This window comes from Phoxinus phoxinus (genome assembly GCF_949152265.1).
Source record: "Phoxinus phoxinus genome assembly, chromosome: 21".
In the NCBI taxonomy this organism is placed as follows: domain Eukaryota; kingdom Metazoa; phylum Chordata; class Actinopteri; order Cypriniformes; family Leuciscidae; genus Phoxinus; species Phoxinus phoxinus.
This window is the reverse complement of record NC_136896.1, coordinates 24,119,273-24,134,879: the sequence shown is the minus strand read 5'-3', so window position 1 is coordinate 24,134,879 and position 15,607 is coordinate 24,119,273. Positions and strand designations below refer to the sequence as shown.

The window sequence follows — 15,607 nt, the reverse complement described above, 5'->3', positions numbered from 1 at the left end:
CCGGGTCCTAGAATGCATAATAAAAGTTTTTTTTGGCTGTTTGTTGTTTTCTTCCTTTTGGCTTTTGTTGGCTGTTATAATCATCTTCTTTTTTATTATTATAGTATCTACGAAGTAATTGGATAACAACAGAAAAAAATATATCTTTGTTTGGTAAATGTACATTAAATTTTAACTATGCGCTGTCCTACGTCATGACGTTTTGTGACGTGTACACAACGCGCCAAAATTTTGGCGCGACCTGTTATTGCTAGGGGAAGCCTATGCTGCTGTGTTGCTGAAAGCATTTAGTTGTTAATCTCTGTCTGCCACATTTGAACAAGTTTCTGTACGCTGTCAGTTGTCAACGTTTCCGGTAAGATCGTTAATAAAACGTTGATTTGCTTTCAGCTAACGTTAACTGTTGTTTTTGTAAGATGAGGTAGATACACGAGAGTTTGTTAAATCCATGTATTTCTGGACAATTGTCTACAATTTTTTTTTTTTAACTTCTAAGCATAAGGTTTTTGTCATAACGTGTCACGCTTAAATAAGTATCATGCATTATTTAGCATGCTAGGCATTGTTTTGTAGTTAACATGTCAGTGGGTGATTTGGTGTGTGTTTTCTCTCTCACACAGTCATGGGTTTACTGGAGCAGTGTGAGGAGCTCTTCAAGACCTCTACTCTGTATGAAGTTCTGGGTGTTTGCAAAGAAGCATCTGACTCTGAGATCAGACGCGGCTATTATAAAGTCTCTCTGCAGGTTCATCCAGATAGAGCTCCTGGTGATGAGTTAGCCACCACCAAGTTTCAGGTAACCACTGTTTCTCTAATGCAACACTATACTACTGCCCAATAATCTTTCAGAGCCTTGTTTAATGGTTACGGTAGGTGGAAGCCCTACAAGAGGTGATCCACAAAATCAACATTAACCATCTGGTGCTCCTTGCTCGTTAAAAGTGATTGAGCACCGTCTGAACTTTTTTTCAGTGAAATTAATGTACTACATTTTAGTTCAGTAATATTTTTTTAGTTAACATTTAAGTCACGAAATTATGCACTATTTGTTTATAACTTCTTCCACTCCCTCTTGCAATGACATCTCTTTTGTGTTTACTGGCGCGAGGGCGGGACAACCTGTCACTCACATGAGATCGACCAATAGCAAACTACAACCATCCAATCAATTTCCCATGGACAAAATCAAGTTCCGTCCTACTTTTTTTCTTTTCTTGTTTGAGAAGCCGTTCCCACTCAAATATATATAACAATAGGCAAGAAAAGACTATAGCAACTTCCGTTTTATGCCGACTTTCAAATCCAGTGCATGATATTGTTCTGTATTTTCTAAGCGTGCACTGCAGTTTTGTCGTCCGTTCCTTTAAATGCTTGAGCTATGAAAGCAGGATTGATTCTGATTGACTGATGTTTTTATTGTTCATCAGTTGGAAAAAATCACTCTGAAAGTGATTCCAACAATACCGTTTCTGTTATACTGTGGTGTGAACTGCTTTTCTTGTACATTTAGAACAATTAGAAATGTATCGTTATCGTCACAGTTATCTTTTTTGGTGTGAATGGGCCTTTAAAGCCATCAGAAAAATTATATTCATACGTAATGCCATGGTGTAACTAGATACATTATTTTAGTATTTTCCATTGCGCCATTCCTATGGAGGTCATTTTTGACTGCTAAGAGTAAGGAGTATTTTTAGACAATTTGGTCTTTTTGAAACATGTCAAATTTTTTGTGTTCACTAGCAAGTGCCATAAAAGTCACAAAGTTTCGTACCATTCTGATTAAAAAAGGGAAAAAAGAATTCGGGAGTACCAGGTTAAATTTAAAATGTCATCTAATAAATACATCCTTAAACATAACATTTTCATCATTTCCACAGGTCTTGGGAAAGGTTTATGCAGTGTTGGCTGACAAGGACCAAAGGGCGGTCTATGACGAACAGGGAATAGTGGACGAAGAGTCAGACTCCCTTGATCAAGATCGCAATTGGGAAGAGCACTGGAGAAGATTGTTTCCCAAGGTATTTCATCATGTGCTTGTTTTATATGTTGGTTTTTCCAAAGGAAGTTGCTAAAAAGATTGTCATACTTCTCTGCCATAGATCACATTGCAAGAGATCTTGGACTTTGAGAAGCAGTATAAAGGCTCTGATGAAGAGGTAGAAGACTTAAAGAGACAGTACCTACAACATGAAGGTGACATGGATCTGATCATGGAGTCCGCCTTGTGCTGTACTTCTGAAGATGAGCCACGTGTCCGAGACGTACTACAGCAAGCCGTTGATGCTGAAGAGGTGCCGGCCTACCAAGCCTTCACTCACGAGAGTGTCAAAAAGAAGAACAACCGCAAAAGAAAGGTGCTGATTCACTTGACTGCTTTGAAGTTTTGATAAGAAATTAGGATTTAAGCCCTTTTAATGTGTTATCCTGTCTTTCTAGGCAGAAAAAGAACGCAAGGAGGCAGAGGAAATGCAGAAGGAGATGGGCTTGAACAGTGAGGACAGCCTGGTAGCTATGATAAAGGTAAAAAAAACAATTGAGATGTAACCGAAGCTGCTGTAAATGTCTGACAATATATCAAAACTATGCTAGTTTTACATTTTTGGGTTGGTAAGATTTTTTTGTTTTTGAAAGTTGTCTTATGCTACCAAGGCTGCATTTATTTAATCAAGCGTGCAGTAAAACAGGAATATTGTTTTTCATATTATTTAAATTAGCGTTTTGTATTTTAATATATTTAGGAGACCAGCACCTATTTGTCTCAGTTAGGTTTCTTCTGCTCAAGTCTATGGCTGCCTGTAGAACCGTATGGCAAAAAGTTGTGAAATTTGGCAAACAGATACAGTCAGTCTGAATAATAACCAGAACAATTTGAGTCTCTAACCCGCATTAGTGCCACCAGCTGTCCAAAGTTGCACTTATGTTAATGCTAGTAACCTTTGAGGAACTCATTCCAGACAGTTCGTCCGGTTTTCACCAAAATTGGCTCACATCATCTTTAGACCGCCCTGGTAAAAAGTTTTTAAAAGCTTTTTCATAAACCAAACAGTTCTTAAATAACGGGCAAACAAATTTATCGAAGGGCACATTAAAATTGATGCGAGGCTGTATCTCTGTAACGCTTTAGCGTATTAAGACCAATCTTGGTACATCTCATCACAAGCATGACCTGAGGTTACTTGCAGTGTTTTGGCATAGCGCCACCTACTGGTCAGGAGATATGAAAATGGCTAATATTGCTTATAACTTCTGAACGCTTTGCCCAGAATCATGCCAAGCTGATTCTGACGCTGTAACTCAGCAAAGCTTCAGCATATTGACAATTGTCAACTCACATTGACCAGACCACATTAATTTGCTAACAGCACCACCTATTGGTCAAAAGTGATAAACAATTAAATCATATTCCCAGTGATTATATTTGTTTTTTCAGCTGTTTTGACTGAAGTGAAATCATTTAAAAATGTTTAACTACTCAGTTGCAGTTAATCTGATGCTAAATGAAAGGGGGTCAGACTCATCTAATTTATTAGAGGAAAATAATTTTTGACTATGCTGCATAATTGTACTCATTAATATTTTTGTATTCTATAATATACAGTATATTTGTGTGTGTGGGGTGTTATTTTCGCTATTATCAGATGTGTTCAAGTCACCGCCTGTAAAGAAGCATGAATAAAAAACAATGTATCCTGACAATTATTTTCTATTTAGCAAAGACAAAAGTCCAAAGAAAGTGGATTCAACTCTCTCATCTCAGATCTGGAGGCTAAATATTGCAAGAAACCAGCAGCGGGAAAGAAGGGCAAGAAAAAGTAAAGTTTCACTAGACGGCTATTTCTACCAAATGTTATCATTTATCTTGTGATCTAATCTAGAAATGTACATAATAATCAAAGGACACTTTATAATGGATACTGACCATTTGATAGCCATAAGACACCTGAATAATAACAGTTAACACACACTCTCATCCATTTATTACAGTGCATTTGATTAGTGTGAATCTGCTCCGTGTTTTCATGCTCATACCAGCTTGTGAAACAAATGAGAATGTAAGTGTTGCTGTAACATGTTTTGTATATATGTTTTCCCATTCCATGGTTTTGTAGTGTTGGATGTATTATTGTTCAAGTAGATCATCTGAGTATAATAAACTTGTTTTGATCAGTATGAAAGTCTAAGGTGGGGTTTTATGTTTTGACAAATCTATTTATATACTTATCCTTTTTATGCATAAAGACTAGAACACTCAACATTGGAAATACAAAAGAACCAGCACGAAATCACTCTTTTAAAGTGACATTTATTTTCAATATAAAAGTATTTCAACTGGGTTTTACAACACTACACTGTAGTAACAACTGATTACTTGGTGATACTGAGGAAATCTGAGGAAAGCTCGGCTGTCCAAACTCTGCGTCATGAAGTATTTTTTGGATCTGAAGCTTCACCAAGGACTGCTTCGAAGCAGGTAAGCGTCTTAACGCGGGTGCTAAGCTCCGAAGAAATAAATCGACTTCATCTTGCTGTTGTTCGTCTTTCTCTTTGTCTCTCGAGTCTTTAGAGGCCAAATACCTCTCCAACAGCTCTAGTGTCTCTGATCGCCTTCTCTTTACAATGCCAGACCGGATAGCTCCTGGGCTTGTCACGGACGTTCCCGTACTGGTGCTGGCTGGTTCGGCCCCGCTGTCTTCATCTGGCTCGTCATCCTCGATTTTGCCGGGAATGCTGTCCAAAATAACACTGTACACCAGTAAAAACCACTGTGAATAACCAGGAGGTTTTGGATGCTTCATTACAACACAGAACAGATGCATGATACAACCCATTGCTAAAATGTTAATTAAATTAAGGGGCCATTTACCCTACACACTTTGTTTTTTGGCTATTCATTTCACATAACGACATTTTGGGGTTCTACCTAAAAACGCAAACTTACAAACTGATTTCTAAGTTTTTTAAAACAATACCATTATAGCCTCAGTGTAAACAACAACAACAAAAAAACAAATTTGTGAAAATGGTGATGTCATGCACATTACAAGTTCAGTATGTAGGCAAGTGACAGATCTGTCTGAACAGGGATCGTTTTGGCAACGTTATTCTGTACACGAAAAACCTTTCTGTTTTTAGTACATCGTTGCGGTGTAAACCCTAAAATTTAATTTTCCCACCATTTCACAAAGATTAAATTATTTTTCTTGATTAATTAAATTAATTAATTACTGTTGAAACAGAACATTTTTACATGTTTATTTCTGTAACAAAAAAAAGAGCACATTGTAGTAGATGGGTATGATTAAACTGACATCTGTGCGTAAACAAATAATGTTGCGATTTTAGTTGTCTGATACAGTCGAGAATATCAAGACTTTGGCAAAATGTTACGTCCAGTATATATAATAGTGCACACTACAAAAAACATGGAGTTCATGTTTTATTACACTTAAGTAATGTGACAAGTTATGTTCGGGGAGGAATAGTAGCATTTTATGCAGTTTAATTCTAGCCAGTTCAATCTAATTTAAAAAAAAGATAATTTGACAAGTCTGTGTGCATTGAATTAATGGATTCAGTACTATTCAATGCAGTGTGCTCTGAGTTAAGAAAATTCCTTTACTATAAAGTGTACTAACTATACTGCTGAAATAGTATGAGCAGTTTGGTAATATGCTATTTTTAGTAATAATACAAATATCTGGTAAAAATAACAGAGCCTTTAAGGTAGGACACAAGAAAGAACCAATCAAATCCAATATGTAAATCATTTAAGAAAAAAATAACCAATATCACAACTATTCTATAACCTACTCATATAATTATAACTCTATAGTTTAACTCTATATAACTGTTATGTAAACAAGTCTAGTTATTAGTGTACTAATCTTTCATGTACTGTAAAATGTTTAATTCTGTAAGCAGCATCCAATTGTCATCTCCAAATTAAAATGCATTTTATTTATAAAAGTTTAATATTTTTCAATTTTATATGAAAAATTATTGCCAGTACAATAAAATAATACATACAGTTATACATACAGAATACATTGGTCACACTGGAAATAGGAGGTTGCATGCATTGTATTGCAGTCTGCTCTGCGTTTAGAAAATCACTAACTATAAAAAGTGTACTATACAGCAGAAATAGTGTGAGTGGTATAATAATACGCTATTTTGAACATCGCTTAAAGGGTTAGTTCACCCAAAAATGAAAATTCATAATTTTACTCACCCACATGCCGTTCCAAACCTGTAAGACTTTCATTCATCTTTGGAACACAAATAAAGATATTTTTAATGAAATCTGAGAGCTTTCTGTCCCACAAAACTACCACTTTGATACATCAAAAAGTTCAAAGAGAGATCGTAAAACTAATCCAAATGAATGAGTGGTCTGATCCAAATTTTCTAAAGAGACATGATTGCTTTATATGATGAACAGATTGAACTTACACATAGGCTACTGTAAACATTGACCAGCGAAACATAAACAAACTCAACCTAACCTGCTTGACATGTGAGAACAAACCTCATTGGTTCTTGAGGAAGCCCAAACGTGCTGCGTAACACAAGAATGAACCTCATTGGTTCTTGAGGAAGCTCAAACGTGCTACGTAACACACAAACAAACCTCATTGGTTCTTGAGGAAGCCCAAACGTGCTGCGTAACACACGAACAAACCTCATTGGTTCTTGAGGAAGCCCAAACGTGCTGCATAACACACGAAAGAACCTCATTGGTTCTTGAGGAAGCCCAAACGTGCTGCATAACACACGAACGAACCTCATTGGTTCTTGAGGAAGCCCAAACGTGCTGCGTAACACACGAACGAACCTCATTGGTTCTTGAGGAAGCCCAAACGTGCTCCGTAACACACGAACAAACCTCATTGGTTCTTGAGGAAGCTCAAACGTGCTGCGTAACACAAGAATGAACCTCATTGGTTCTTGAGGAAGCCCAAACGTGCTGCGTAACACAAGAATGAACCTCATTGGTTCTTAAGGAAGCCCAAACGTGCTGCGTAACATGAGAAAAATATGCTGAGTAACACGAGAATGAGCATGCTTGAGCATGTTTACCACAGATGTGTGAGTTGATGAATGTTTATATGTGAATGAAAGCCTTAATTAAATCTGTTCATCATGTAGGCTAAAGCGATCATGTCTCTTTAGAAAATTTGGACTAATCAGCTAAATTCATATGGATTAGTTTTACAATCTCTTAATTAACTTTTTGAAGCATCATAGTAGTTGTGTAGCTGTCCATGGACGGACAGAAATCTCTCAGATTTCGTTAAAAAATATCTTCATTTGTGTTACAATGGGTTTGGAATGACAGGAGGGCGAGTAAATGACAATTTTCACTTTTGGGGGAACTATCTCTTTAATACCACCAATGTACTGAAAAGACTACACAATTTGCTATGCAAATGAAGCAAGAAAAAAAGAACCAATCAGAATCCAGTATATAAATATTTTAAGGAAGATAGGACCAATAGCACAACTGTACATAATGTTACAATATCGTCACCGCTGTCAGATGGATTTTGAATACTGAACATTTAGTGAATTTAATGGGAAACTTTTCAAACTGTTCAAGCACTGATATAATAGTACATCTGTAGGCGCAAGAGAGGCTTCATACAAAATACACTCGAATACCTTCTGTGTTCTGTGGAGGGATCGAGAAAGTCCATCACTCGCATATATTTCCATTGCTTCTTTTTCTTAGCTGCCCGTCCACTCCGACTACCATCCTGCTCCAGTCGCTTTTTTCTTGTGTATGTGTCTCTTAGATTTTTCCATTTAGCTTTCACCTCTTCCACTGTACAAACACACAGCCATAGACGGAGCTTGTTAACGCGTTGACAGTAACGCTACATAGCAAGCTACACAAATACAACTCACCATCGACTCCCATTTTGTCTGCTATTCCTTGCCAGAGCACTTCTTTCCGCTTCGTGTTTTTGTACTCGCTATGGTTTTTATCAAATAATTCCTTGTTCTCAGAAACCAAAAACAACAAGAGCTCCGCGTCCATCTTGACTACCATTCTTCTTCTAACGAATTAGTACAGGATTTAGTGCTTCAGCGCCACCAAGTGTGCAGGAGAGGCGGGATTGGTCACGTGGTGCAAAAGAATGAATCTGATTGGTCGGTGAGTTTTTATCCCCTGAATTGAGGTCAGTCAACGAAACTAACACAACAGGAGGATGTATGTTTGATTACTAAATTTAAAAGTTAAATGACCAAATAGCACACCCTACAATACAACAGTCTTTCTAAAATATTCTCCCTTTTGAATATTTTTAATTTAGCTTTTACTGCATAAAATATTTGCAGTGATTTAAACCAAACTTTTACTTTATTAGTTATTGGCTCAATTTTAAGACTCAAATCCACAGTAACTTTTTTTTCATTCAACATTGGTAACATAATTCTCCCAATATGACAACCCATTTTGAATTTTGTGTCAGCTCTTATGACGTTTATACACAACACAGGTCTAGTTATATTTTTAGGGATCTTCGTATTTACTCTAGAATATATTCAGATTTTGCCTTTGGCTTCAGTATGTTTCTAGACCTTTTCTAAGAATTCTATTGTGAAATGTTAGAAATGTAGTATGTCACTATTTCTTGGTATTCTCTTTATTGTAATAAAATTCATAACAGTAATTTTCTGCAAAAACAGTTACAGTGTATAGCTGATTACTATTTGAGGTAGATGTGCAGTTTTCTTAATTCAGATGCAATTCATCAACATTTACAAATATATTTCATGTTATGAAATCATTACACAATGATAATTATCTTCTCAATCTATAATTATTTTGTGTTTATATTTTTTTTTTCCAAAACAAGTATAAGAAAAGTCATTTGAATATTACTGAAGATTATTTTACAAGTAGTCCACATCAGTGTCTTGTGGTTATAACAGCACATACATTTTGTTCAGGTTTTCATGTCTATATTTTCTTTAAGTATAATATGTGCATGGTTACTTTAGGCCATGTCATTTTCTTGATAGCTGTTGCTGATTGGCCCATTCCTGAATGAGCTGATTGGCTATGGCATAAGGAGGCGGGACCCAGAACACAGGTGGCTCTCCTTTAGGGTTGCGTGGAGGTTTCTGTAGTGCTTCTGTTATTTCTTCAAAAGTGAACCAGCGAGCATCCTCAAGCTCTGCCGTGTCTATATTCACCTATCCATGAACAGTTAAAGCAGGTAAAGGTTATACAAACAGCAAAGCCTCTACTGTGTTGTTTTAAATTAAACGCATTAACATTTATTTGGATATGCCTGATTGTTTTCCGGGTCTCAAAATAGTATTCCACTTCATTCACATTTTAATAACTGAACCAATTCTCATTCACATAACCAGTTCTATAATTGACAGAGAAATACTGTATATTCATTTTACCAAAACATATTACTAATTACACTTAGAGAAAACGCATAGAGAAAACTTTTTTTTTTTTTTTTGCATTGACATTTTCTTTACAATTAAGCACCCGCAATGTAAAAAAAGCGCGAATATATTAATAACTTAAAGTCAATTAAAAGGAACACAATTATGTGTAAATATAACTTAAATTATAATAAACAAATGAAATGTGTCTATTGTCATAAAAAATACAATAAAAACCCACCAAAATAGTTTTCTTTTGATTTTTGATTAAAATATCACATGGAAATCTTCTTGGCAAGTTTTGTGATATTAACTCTTTTTTTATATACAGTTGTTTTAATAACAGAATTTATGTCTTTGGACTGTTGTGCCCATAATCTCCACCAGAGGGCGACTTCTGGGTTATCTCATCATGAACTTCAATTCCCATAACCCATTGCCTGGAGTGGACTCATTATGTTGTGATTAGGTTCAGCTTGTTAAGCGCTGCTGTGTTTTCACTCTTGCTCTGCAAATTCTGAGTGCTTTATCGTGGATCCTGTATTATGGTATTGATCTTCTGCCTATGTCATGGACTCTGACCTGGATTGTTTGCCCTGTGGTTTTGACCTTCTGCATGTTATCTGGATTATGATTGTGGATTTCCCTTATTAAAGCTGTGTTGGATCTTCAACCTGTGTTTCAGAGCAGTTAATAACAATAGTTAAAGGCATCATCCAAGTCTCACCTGCGTTTTGTCTGGGTTAACAGTTGCGTGGCAGGCTAACATAAAGGAGCTTTGTGGGAATGGCCAGTGCTGTGATCCAGAATACTGTAGGTTCTCCACCTCCAGACCCACCTCTTCTGCCACCTCTCTGTGCAGGGCTTCCTCCAAAGACTCTCCTGCAAAATGATTTGATAAAACCGAGCTGGTAAAATAGCTAAATGGTTGCGTAACCCCACAGACGGACATGGCGTGGACAGCAGCTTGTAATAAAGTGTGACTCACCCATGTCACAGAAGCCAGAGAGTGCGCTGTACATGCCTGGAGGAAACATGGCCTGGCGAGCCAGCAGACATCTGCTCCCGTCAGACACCAGCACGATCACTACAGGTGCCATCTGCAAGTCAAGGACAAACCGCTCTCTGCTAATGTTCTCAGTGGGAACCGTAATTAAAAGACAACACGAAACAGCATTTGCAATTCAATGTACTCCGAAACAAGATAATCAACGAGAAATTGTGGCCATACAATTACATTACAAACAATTACTGGCAAAATGATAAAATACCATTATTTACTTAAACTGTGAGAGTTTGGTTAGCCAATGGAGTCAGCCATTTATTATGCAGTAGTTAAGTTATAACCAGTAATTTATAATTAACTGAACATATATTTCAAGCATTTTAGCATTATTTACAACTTAAAAAATATCTGAAAGGATAAACATTTGAATGATAAATAAGCAGAAATAATGATTTACCATTTATTAAGTACACCCAACAATATTAATTATTGTTTTTAGTAAGTGTTGGTTTTACAGTTTTGTACCCTGTTCTTAAGTGAAAAGTATTATTCCACATTAATTATTGATTTGTATGGTACTTATTGAGTGATGTTCAAGTTTATTCACTAGAATAAGCCAGTAGTTATGGCAAAGTTGCCAGTAATACTGTACTACTAAAGACCAAGAGATCAACTCCATTCATTAAAGACAATGTTCATGCTTAACTACTGCATAAATAATACATGATATTCCAAATATAATGGCATTATTCTATAGGTTCAATTAATCATTAACCACAGGTGTGTTAATGCTTAACTACTGTACCACATGACTAGACACTTAAAATAAAGTGTTACCAAGAGGGTCCTTTTCAGAGTAACAGCTCATCAATATAACTCAAATCAGCATCAGACAAATGAGACAAAACAAATGATTTGAAAACGCATTTGTATCAGATGTATGTCCAATATGTGGCAGTTGTCCTGTTGTCTGACATCATGCTTACTTTGGGGTAGTAAGTGACGCCACTGCTGTGGCAAACTCTGAAACTTCCTGACTGGTTCCTGACAGTCGGCTGCCCCGTAGCACTGCAAAAGCCATGGGTCTGATGCCATCGAAGGAGAGCCTGTCCCTAAAACAAACACCAAATGAAACCGTATTTATACAGATAACGTCTTAGAAATGGTCACCATACAAATGGTTCCAACTTTATTCATTTAATAGCTCTCTTTGCTTTATTATTTGGCATCATATCAAAACGTATAGTGAAAAAAAAAAAAAAATACAATGTAACGGAAGCAGCAACAGATATTTCCGTCCATATTGTGACGAGAAAATGTGCAGGACTAGGTTCTATGCATCAGTTGTTGATTGAATGGTGGCAGATCTGAGTACAAGCTTACAGTCGATCGTAAAAAAAGGGGAGGAGTAGTTTAAGCAAACTAAATGATTGAAGAATTTCTGCATATGTCACCAGAAAGAAGTCTGTATTCACCGGAACATCCAGTTATGACATTTTGATTAAAAATGACGAGGTCAAAAGAAATTAAACACACGCATGGATTAATTTTTGTTCATAATAAGATCAATAAAGTGTGTAAAAAAATGGTGTATTTTCATTTCATGCAGACTTCAGTAAGATATGTCAGTATTCATAGTTCATGTAACAACCAACAAACATCCCAAAAACAGCTTTAAAAGAAATACACATAATACATCAGATTTGCCAGTTACACCGCACAACCTTTAAGAATCAATTGAGCTGAATTTATCACGCCATATTAGTGTTCATACTAGGGATTGTCAGGTTAACTTCCAACATCATGACAGGAAGATTTGTGCAAGTAAACATTCACGTCACCACTTTAGAAATTGTAAATGTCCAGTTTAACAACAACTATTGCCTATAGTATTGGGGACAGAGAGGGAGTGGGATCAAGTTCCTTAGTCAGTTCATGGATGATACCTGTGATTCAACCTGCTTACTTACCCCATGTTTTCTGAAATCAAATATCATCTGGCACAAAAACATGACGTTTCAAAGCGGTTACAAGTAGCAGTAGCATTATTGATCATTTAGAAACTTAAAGTACATACTTTGGCTACCAGAGCAGACTCTAGTCCAGTTATCATGAAGAAAGCTTTCCTGAGGTCCACAAACATTCCTCTACACTCCTGTTCCAACGCACTGCGGTCTAAATCACCTATAGAGAAGAAATCTCCATGAGATGATATATAATGTATATATTGTGCATCATGCACTAATATAAAGTGTACTGTATAGTATAAATGTTGTTTTCCTTGCCTGAAAAACTAGAACATATTTAAAATAAGAACTTAAAGTGTCCAGGAACAAACAAACACTACTCACATTCCCATTTATATAGTGTTCCTGTATCTCAAACTGTAGAGCATGGAAATACGTAGCAAAACCAAAGTAATCTAATGTAAAGGAATGCAACTTTTGGATAAAACCACTTGGCAAATGCATACATGCAATTAAAATTTTATTTAGTGATCATTTTTTCAGCTTTAAAATATTTTCATAGTATTGTGTAGTACAGGCTGTATTGACTGACCCACTTCTAGTGAGAATTGTGGTTCACTCTTGTCAGTGCATCCCAGAAGAAAAGATTCGTTAACAAAGCGTTTGTCCTTTCCGACCTTCTCCAGTATGTGTTCCAAATCTAGAGGAATTGGCAAACAAACATACAAACTTATATCCAAAACCTTTTCATTTCTGTCATGGAAGAGTTCAAGTGGTGTTGTATTGAGACCTGAGGCTTTCAGACATGCCAGTTTGTAAACGCCGCTGTTGGTCTTCTGCAGTAGCGGAGCAAGCTTATGATACAGAAGAAAGTTCCCAGACCTCAGTGCTTCTCGACATGCCTCATCATCCTCTCTTAGTCTCATAAGGTACCTAAACATGAATGTTTTATATTATATTAAGATACTAAAGGGATTGTTCACCCATAAATGAAAAATATTTCATTAATTACTCTCCCTCATGATGTTACCCTCTTACTCAACGAGAACCAGTGAGGTTCATTCTCGTGTTACGCAGCACGTTTGAGCTTCCACAAGAACCCATGAGGTTTGTTCTCACATGATAAATGTTTATATGTGAATAAAAGCCTAAATTCAATTTGTTCATCATATAAAGCGATCGGGTCTCTTCAGAAAATGTGGACTAAACCACTCGATTCATATTGGATTAGTTTTAAGATCTCTTGGTAGTTGCGTAGCTGTCTATGGAGGGACAGAAAGCTCTCACATTTCATCAAAAATATTTTCATTTGTGTTCCAAAGATGAATGAAAGACTTACATGTTTGTAATGACATGAGGGTGAGAAATTAATGACATCATTTTCATTTTTGGGTTAAACTTTTAAGAAAGAATTTCTTGAGCAATATCTCTCCAAAATTCATGCTGGGAATTATTAGATAAAACTTTATAATTAATACCATTTAATACCAAAAACAGCACATGAAATCAAGCCAATCAATGTTTCATGGATTTTTAATTTATGTTAATTAGGCCATTCATCCAAAAACTCAACACAGAAAGAAATACAAATTTTTTAGGACTGTTTGCACTGTAAACTCATGGGAATTATTTTCAATACAAATCAATTATACAAATGTAAGTCTGCAGATTCTTATAGTCTTTATTTTCTTTATGGAAAACATCATTTCTTATTTCTTTCTTTTCTTACGACCTGGACATGTTCTTGACAAGTTTGTGAGATTCATTCAAATAATATCTAATAATGTAACAAGGGTTATCTTAATCCATTATATTAACTCTAGGAGCCTACTCCAAACATGGCATTCTATTTTATATTATAAATAAATGTTTGTATTTTAAAAAGACACACCTCGTTCGAGACACATATCCAGAGCAGGAGCGTGATAACACCAGGTTACAGTTGAAGAGAAGCTTGAATGACTTCAGCATGTCTAAAAGGTCCACAATATTCTGCCTGTGTGTTCAATATAAAGGTTAACATTCACATTTGCTCGACCCAAATGTTACTTTAAAGAGTTCAGCAGTCACGAAATAGAACTTGCCCTTGAAACTTTGTAAAAAACGTAAAGTAGCAGTATAGACTCTTCTTTCAGTATCACGATTTCCTATGAATGACAGTTTCGTTGATTATGTTCGTGAAAATGCACAGCAGTTGAATGACACATTTTTTTAACATAACAATCTAACGTAACACACCGCGACTGATTCAAAGATAATGTTTCGTAAAACTTTGTCGCTCTCCACTCCAGGAAGCTTTCCGTTTACATAACATATGGCACCCTAAATAATATACTGATATATTAATAGACAAATGTGATTGCTTCTGTTAGTCCTGCAAACGATGCCTGCGCGCAATATATACGAGGTCAGTACGTCATCAAGAGCGTCTGTGAAATCAATGTGGAAACAGCGCCCTCTGTCGTTGGAGAAGTGTGACTACACAGATAGTTTTTTAAGTGTGCATTATTTATGCTTTTTATGATAAAAGCACCATGCTATGTTTTTGGACATGCTGTGATGATACTACGTTTTTGGGGGGGGGAAATTATGGCATTCTTTGAAGTACCTGAACTGTACCCTGAAGTGAAGAAATGTGTGAATATATGACATACGTGATACAAACAATAATTGGCACCATTGTGTATCAGTCAAAGTGGCATGTGATGTGATAGTTACAATCACTGTCTAATTTATTAATATAAATCCATAACATTTTATTACAAAAATCTATGACAAATGTTTTTTTGTTTTTTTTTCATTATCATTTTTACCACAGCCAACAATTTTGTCAAAAGTCAGTGTACTTATTTACCAAGTGCTCTGTCAGTAAAGACTCGAGAGCATGCTGAAAATTAAATGCAGTAGCCTAGCTTTCTGATAAATCAAAAACACAAGAGGTAGGAGTAACACAAGACCAGGAGGTCATTTTATTTGTATGCGTCAGCACCATAGACTGTAAAAAAAAAAAATCCTTGTACAGTCTTTGGTCAGAACAGCGCACCAAGAAAAACTACTCTCCCATTCACCCACTCAGTTTCTTAAAGGGAAACTGTGTGCAATATTTTCTACAATGTCACCTACAACACAGAGTAAAAGTCCAAAGTAGATAGGAGAGATTCACTTTATCAATTTGGATAAAAAGTAATGCATGAATAAACACAAAATTAGAAAAAATACG

At 36.0% G+C, this 15,607-nt stretch overlaps 3 protein-coding genes across 5 annotated transcripts; 1 reads left to right on the top strand and 2 right to left on the bottom strand.

Annotated features, from left to right (window-relative positions):
- The first annotated feature begins 2 nt into the window (after nucleotides 1–2).
- dnajc9 (DnaJ (Hsp40) homolog, subfamily C, member 9) lies at nucleotides 3–4,351 on the top strand. The gene is made up of 6 exons (XM_079596172.1): nucleotides 3–355; nucleotides 621–796; nucleotides 1,881–2,021; nucleotides 2,103–2,357; nucleotides 2,440–2,523; nucleotides 3,715–4,351. The coding sequence occupies exons 2-6, from the start codon at nucleotides 623–625 to the stop codon at nucleotides 3,817–3,819; spliced, it is 759 nt and encodes a 252-aa protein (XP_079452298.1). The 5' UTR covers nucleotides 3–355; nucleotides 621–622; the 3' UTR covers nucleotides 3,820–4,351.
- On the bottom strand, nucleotides 4,235–8,078 carry LOC306990003 (uncharacterized protein). Its single transcript, XM_079596173.1, has 3 exons — nucleotides 7,912–8,078; nucleotides 7,666–7,828; nucleotides 4,235–4,746 (listed from the first exon to the last, which is right to left on the bottom strand). The coding sequence occupies exons 1-3, from the start codon at nucleotides 8,054–8,056 to the stop codon at nucleotides 4,329–4,331; spliced, it is 726 nt and encodes a 241-aa protein (XP_079452299.1). The 5' UTR covers nucleotides 8,057–8,078; the 3' UTR covers nucleotides 4,235–4,328.
- A 566-nt stretch (nucleotides 8,079–8,644) lies between these two features.
- nudt13 (nudix (nucleoside diphosphate linked moiety X)-type motif 13) lies at nucleotides 8,645–14,871 on the bottom strand. Of its 3 annotated transcripts, none has more exons than XM_079596171.1 (10): nucleotides 14,626–14,871; nucleotides 14,472–14,534; nucleotides 14,279–14,383; nucleotides 13,178–13,320; nucleotides 12,980–13,087; nucleotides 12,498–12,604; nucleotides 11,407–11,532; nucleotides 10,403–10,514; nucleotides 10,142–10,296; nucleotides 8,645–9,207 (listed from the first exon to the last, which is right to left on the bottom strand). In XM_079596171.1, the coding sequence occupies exons 3-10, from the start codon at nucleotides 14,356–14,358 to the stop codon at nucleotides 9,019–9,021; spliced, it is 1,020 nt and encodes a 339-aa protein (XP_079452297.1). In that variant the 5' UTR covers nucleotides 14,359–14,383; nucleotides 14,472–14,534; nucleotides 14,626–14,871; the 3' UTR covers nucleotides 8,645–9,018. The 3 variants fall into 3 exon arrangements, with proteins under 3 accessions (XP_079452297.1, XP_079452295.1, XP_079452296.1); XM_079596169.1 differs by having other exon boundaries at nucleotides 14,279–14,379; nucleotides 14,468–14,534; nucleotides 14,626–14,761; XM_079596170.1 differs by lacking the exon at nucleotides 14,626–14,871 and having other exon boundaries at nucleotides 14,279–14,379; nucleotides 14,468–14,604.
- Between the last annotated feature and the right edge of the window lie 736 nt (nucleotides 14,872–15,607).

Excerpts from the sequence above, each read along its gene's own strand:
- nudt13 (XM_079596171.1), bottom strand. The coding sequence starts at position 14,358 with ATGCTGAAGTCATTCAAGCTTCTCTTCAACTGTAACCTGGTGTTATCA. Across the intron at positions 13,088-13,177 it reads GGCATGTCTGAAAGCCTCAG|ATTTGGAACACATACTGGAG; the intron begins GTCTCAATACAA and ends CAATTCCTCTAG. Across the intron at positions 9,208-10,141 it reads TTAACCCAGACAAAACGCAG|GTGAATATAGACACGGCAGA; the intron begins GTGAGACTTGGA and ends GTTCATGGATAG.
- dnajc9 (XM_079596172.1), top strand. The coding sequence starts at position 623 with ATGGGTTTACTGGAGCAGTGTGAGGAGCTCTTCAAGACCTCTACTCTG. Across the intron at positions 797-1,880 it reads TAGCCACCACCAAGTTTCAG|GTCTTGGGAAAGGTTTATGC; the intron begins GTAACCACTGTT and ends TCATTTCCACAG. Across the intron at positions 2,022-2,102 it reads GGAGAAGATTGTTTCCCAAG|ATCACATTGCAAGAGATCTT; the intron begins GTATTTCATCAT and ends TCTCTGCCATAG.
- LOC306990003 (XM_079596173.1), bottom strand. The coding sequence starts at position 8,056 with ATGGTAGTCAAGATGGACGCGGAGCTCTTGTTGTTTTTGGTTTCTGAG. Across the intron at positions 7,829-7,911 it reads AGACAAAATGGGAGTCGATG|TGGAAGAGGTGAAAGCTAAA; the intron begins GTGAGTTGTATT and ends GTGTTTGTACAG. Across the intron at positions 4,747-7,665 it reads CCCTCCACAGAACACAGAAG|TGTTATTTTGGACAGCATTC; the intron begins GTATTCGAGTGT and ends ACTGGTGTACAG.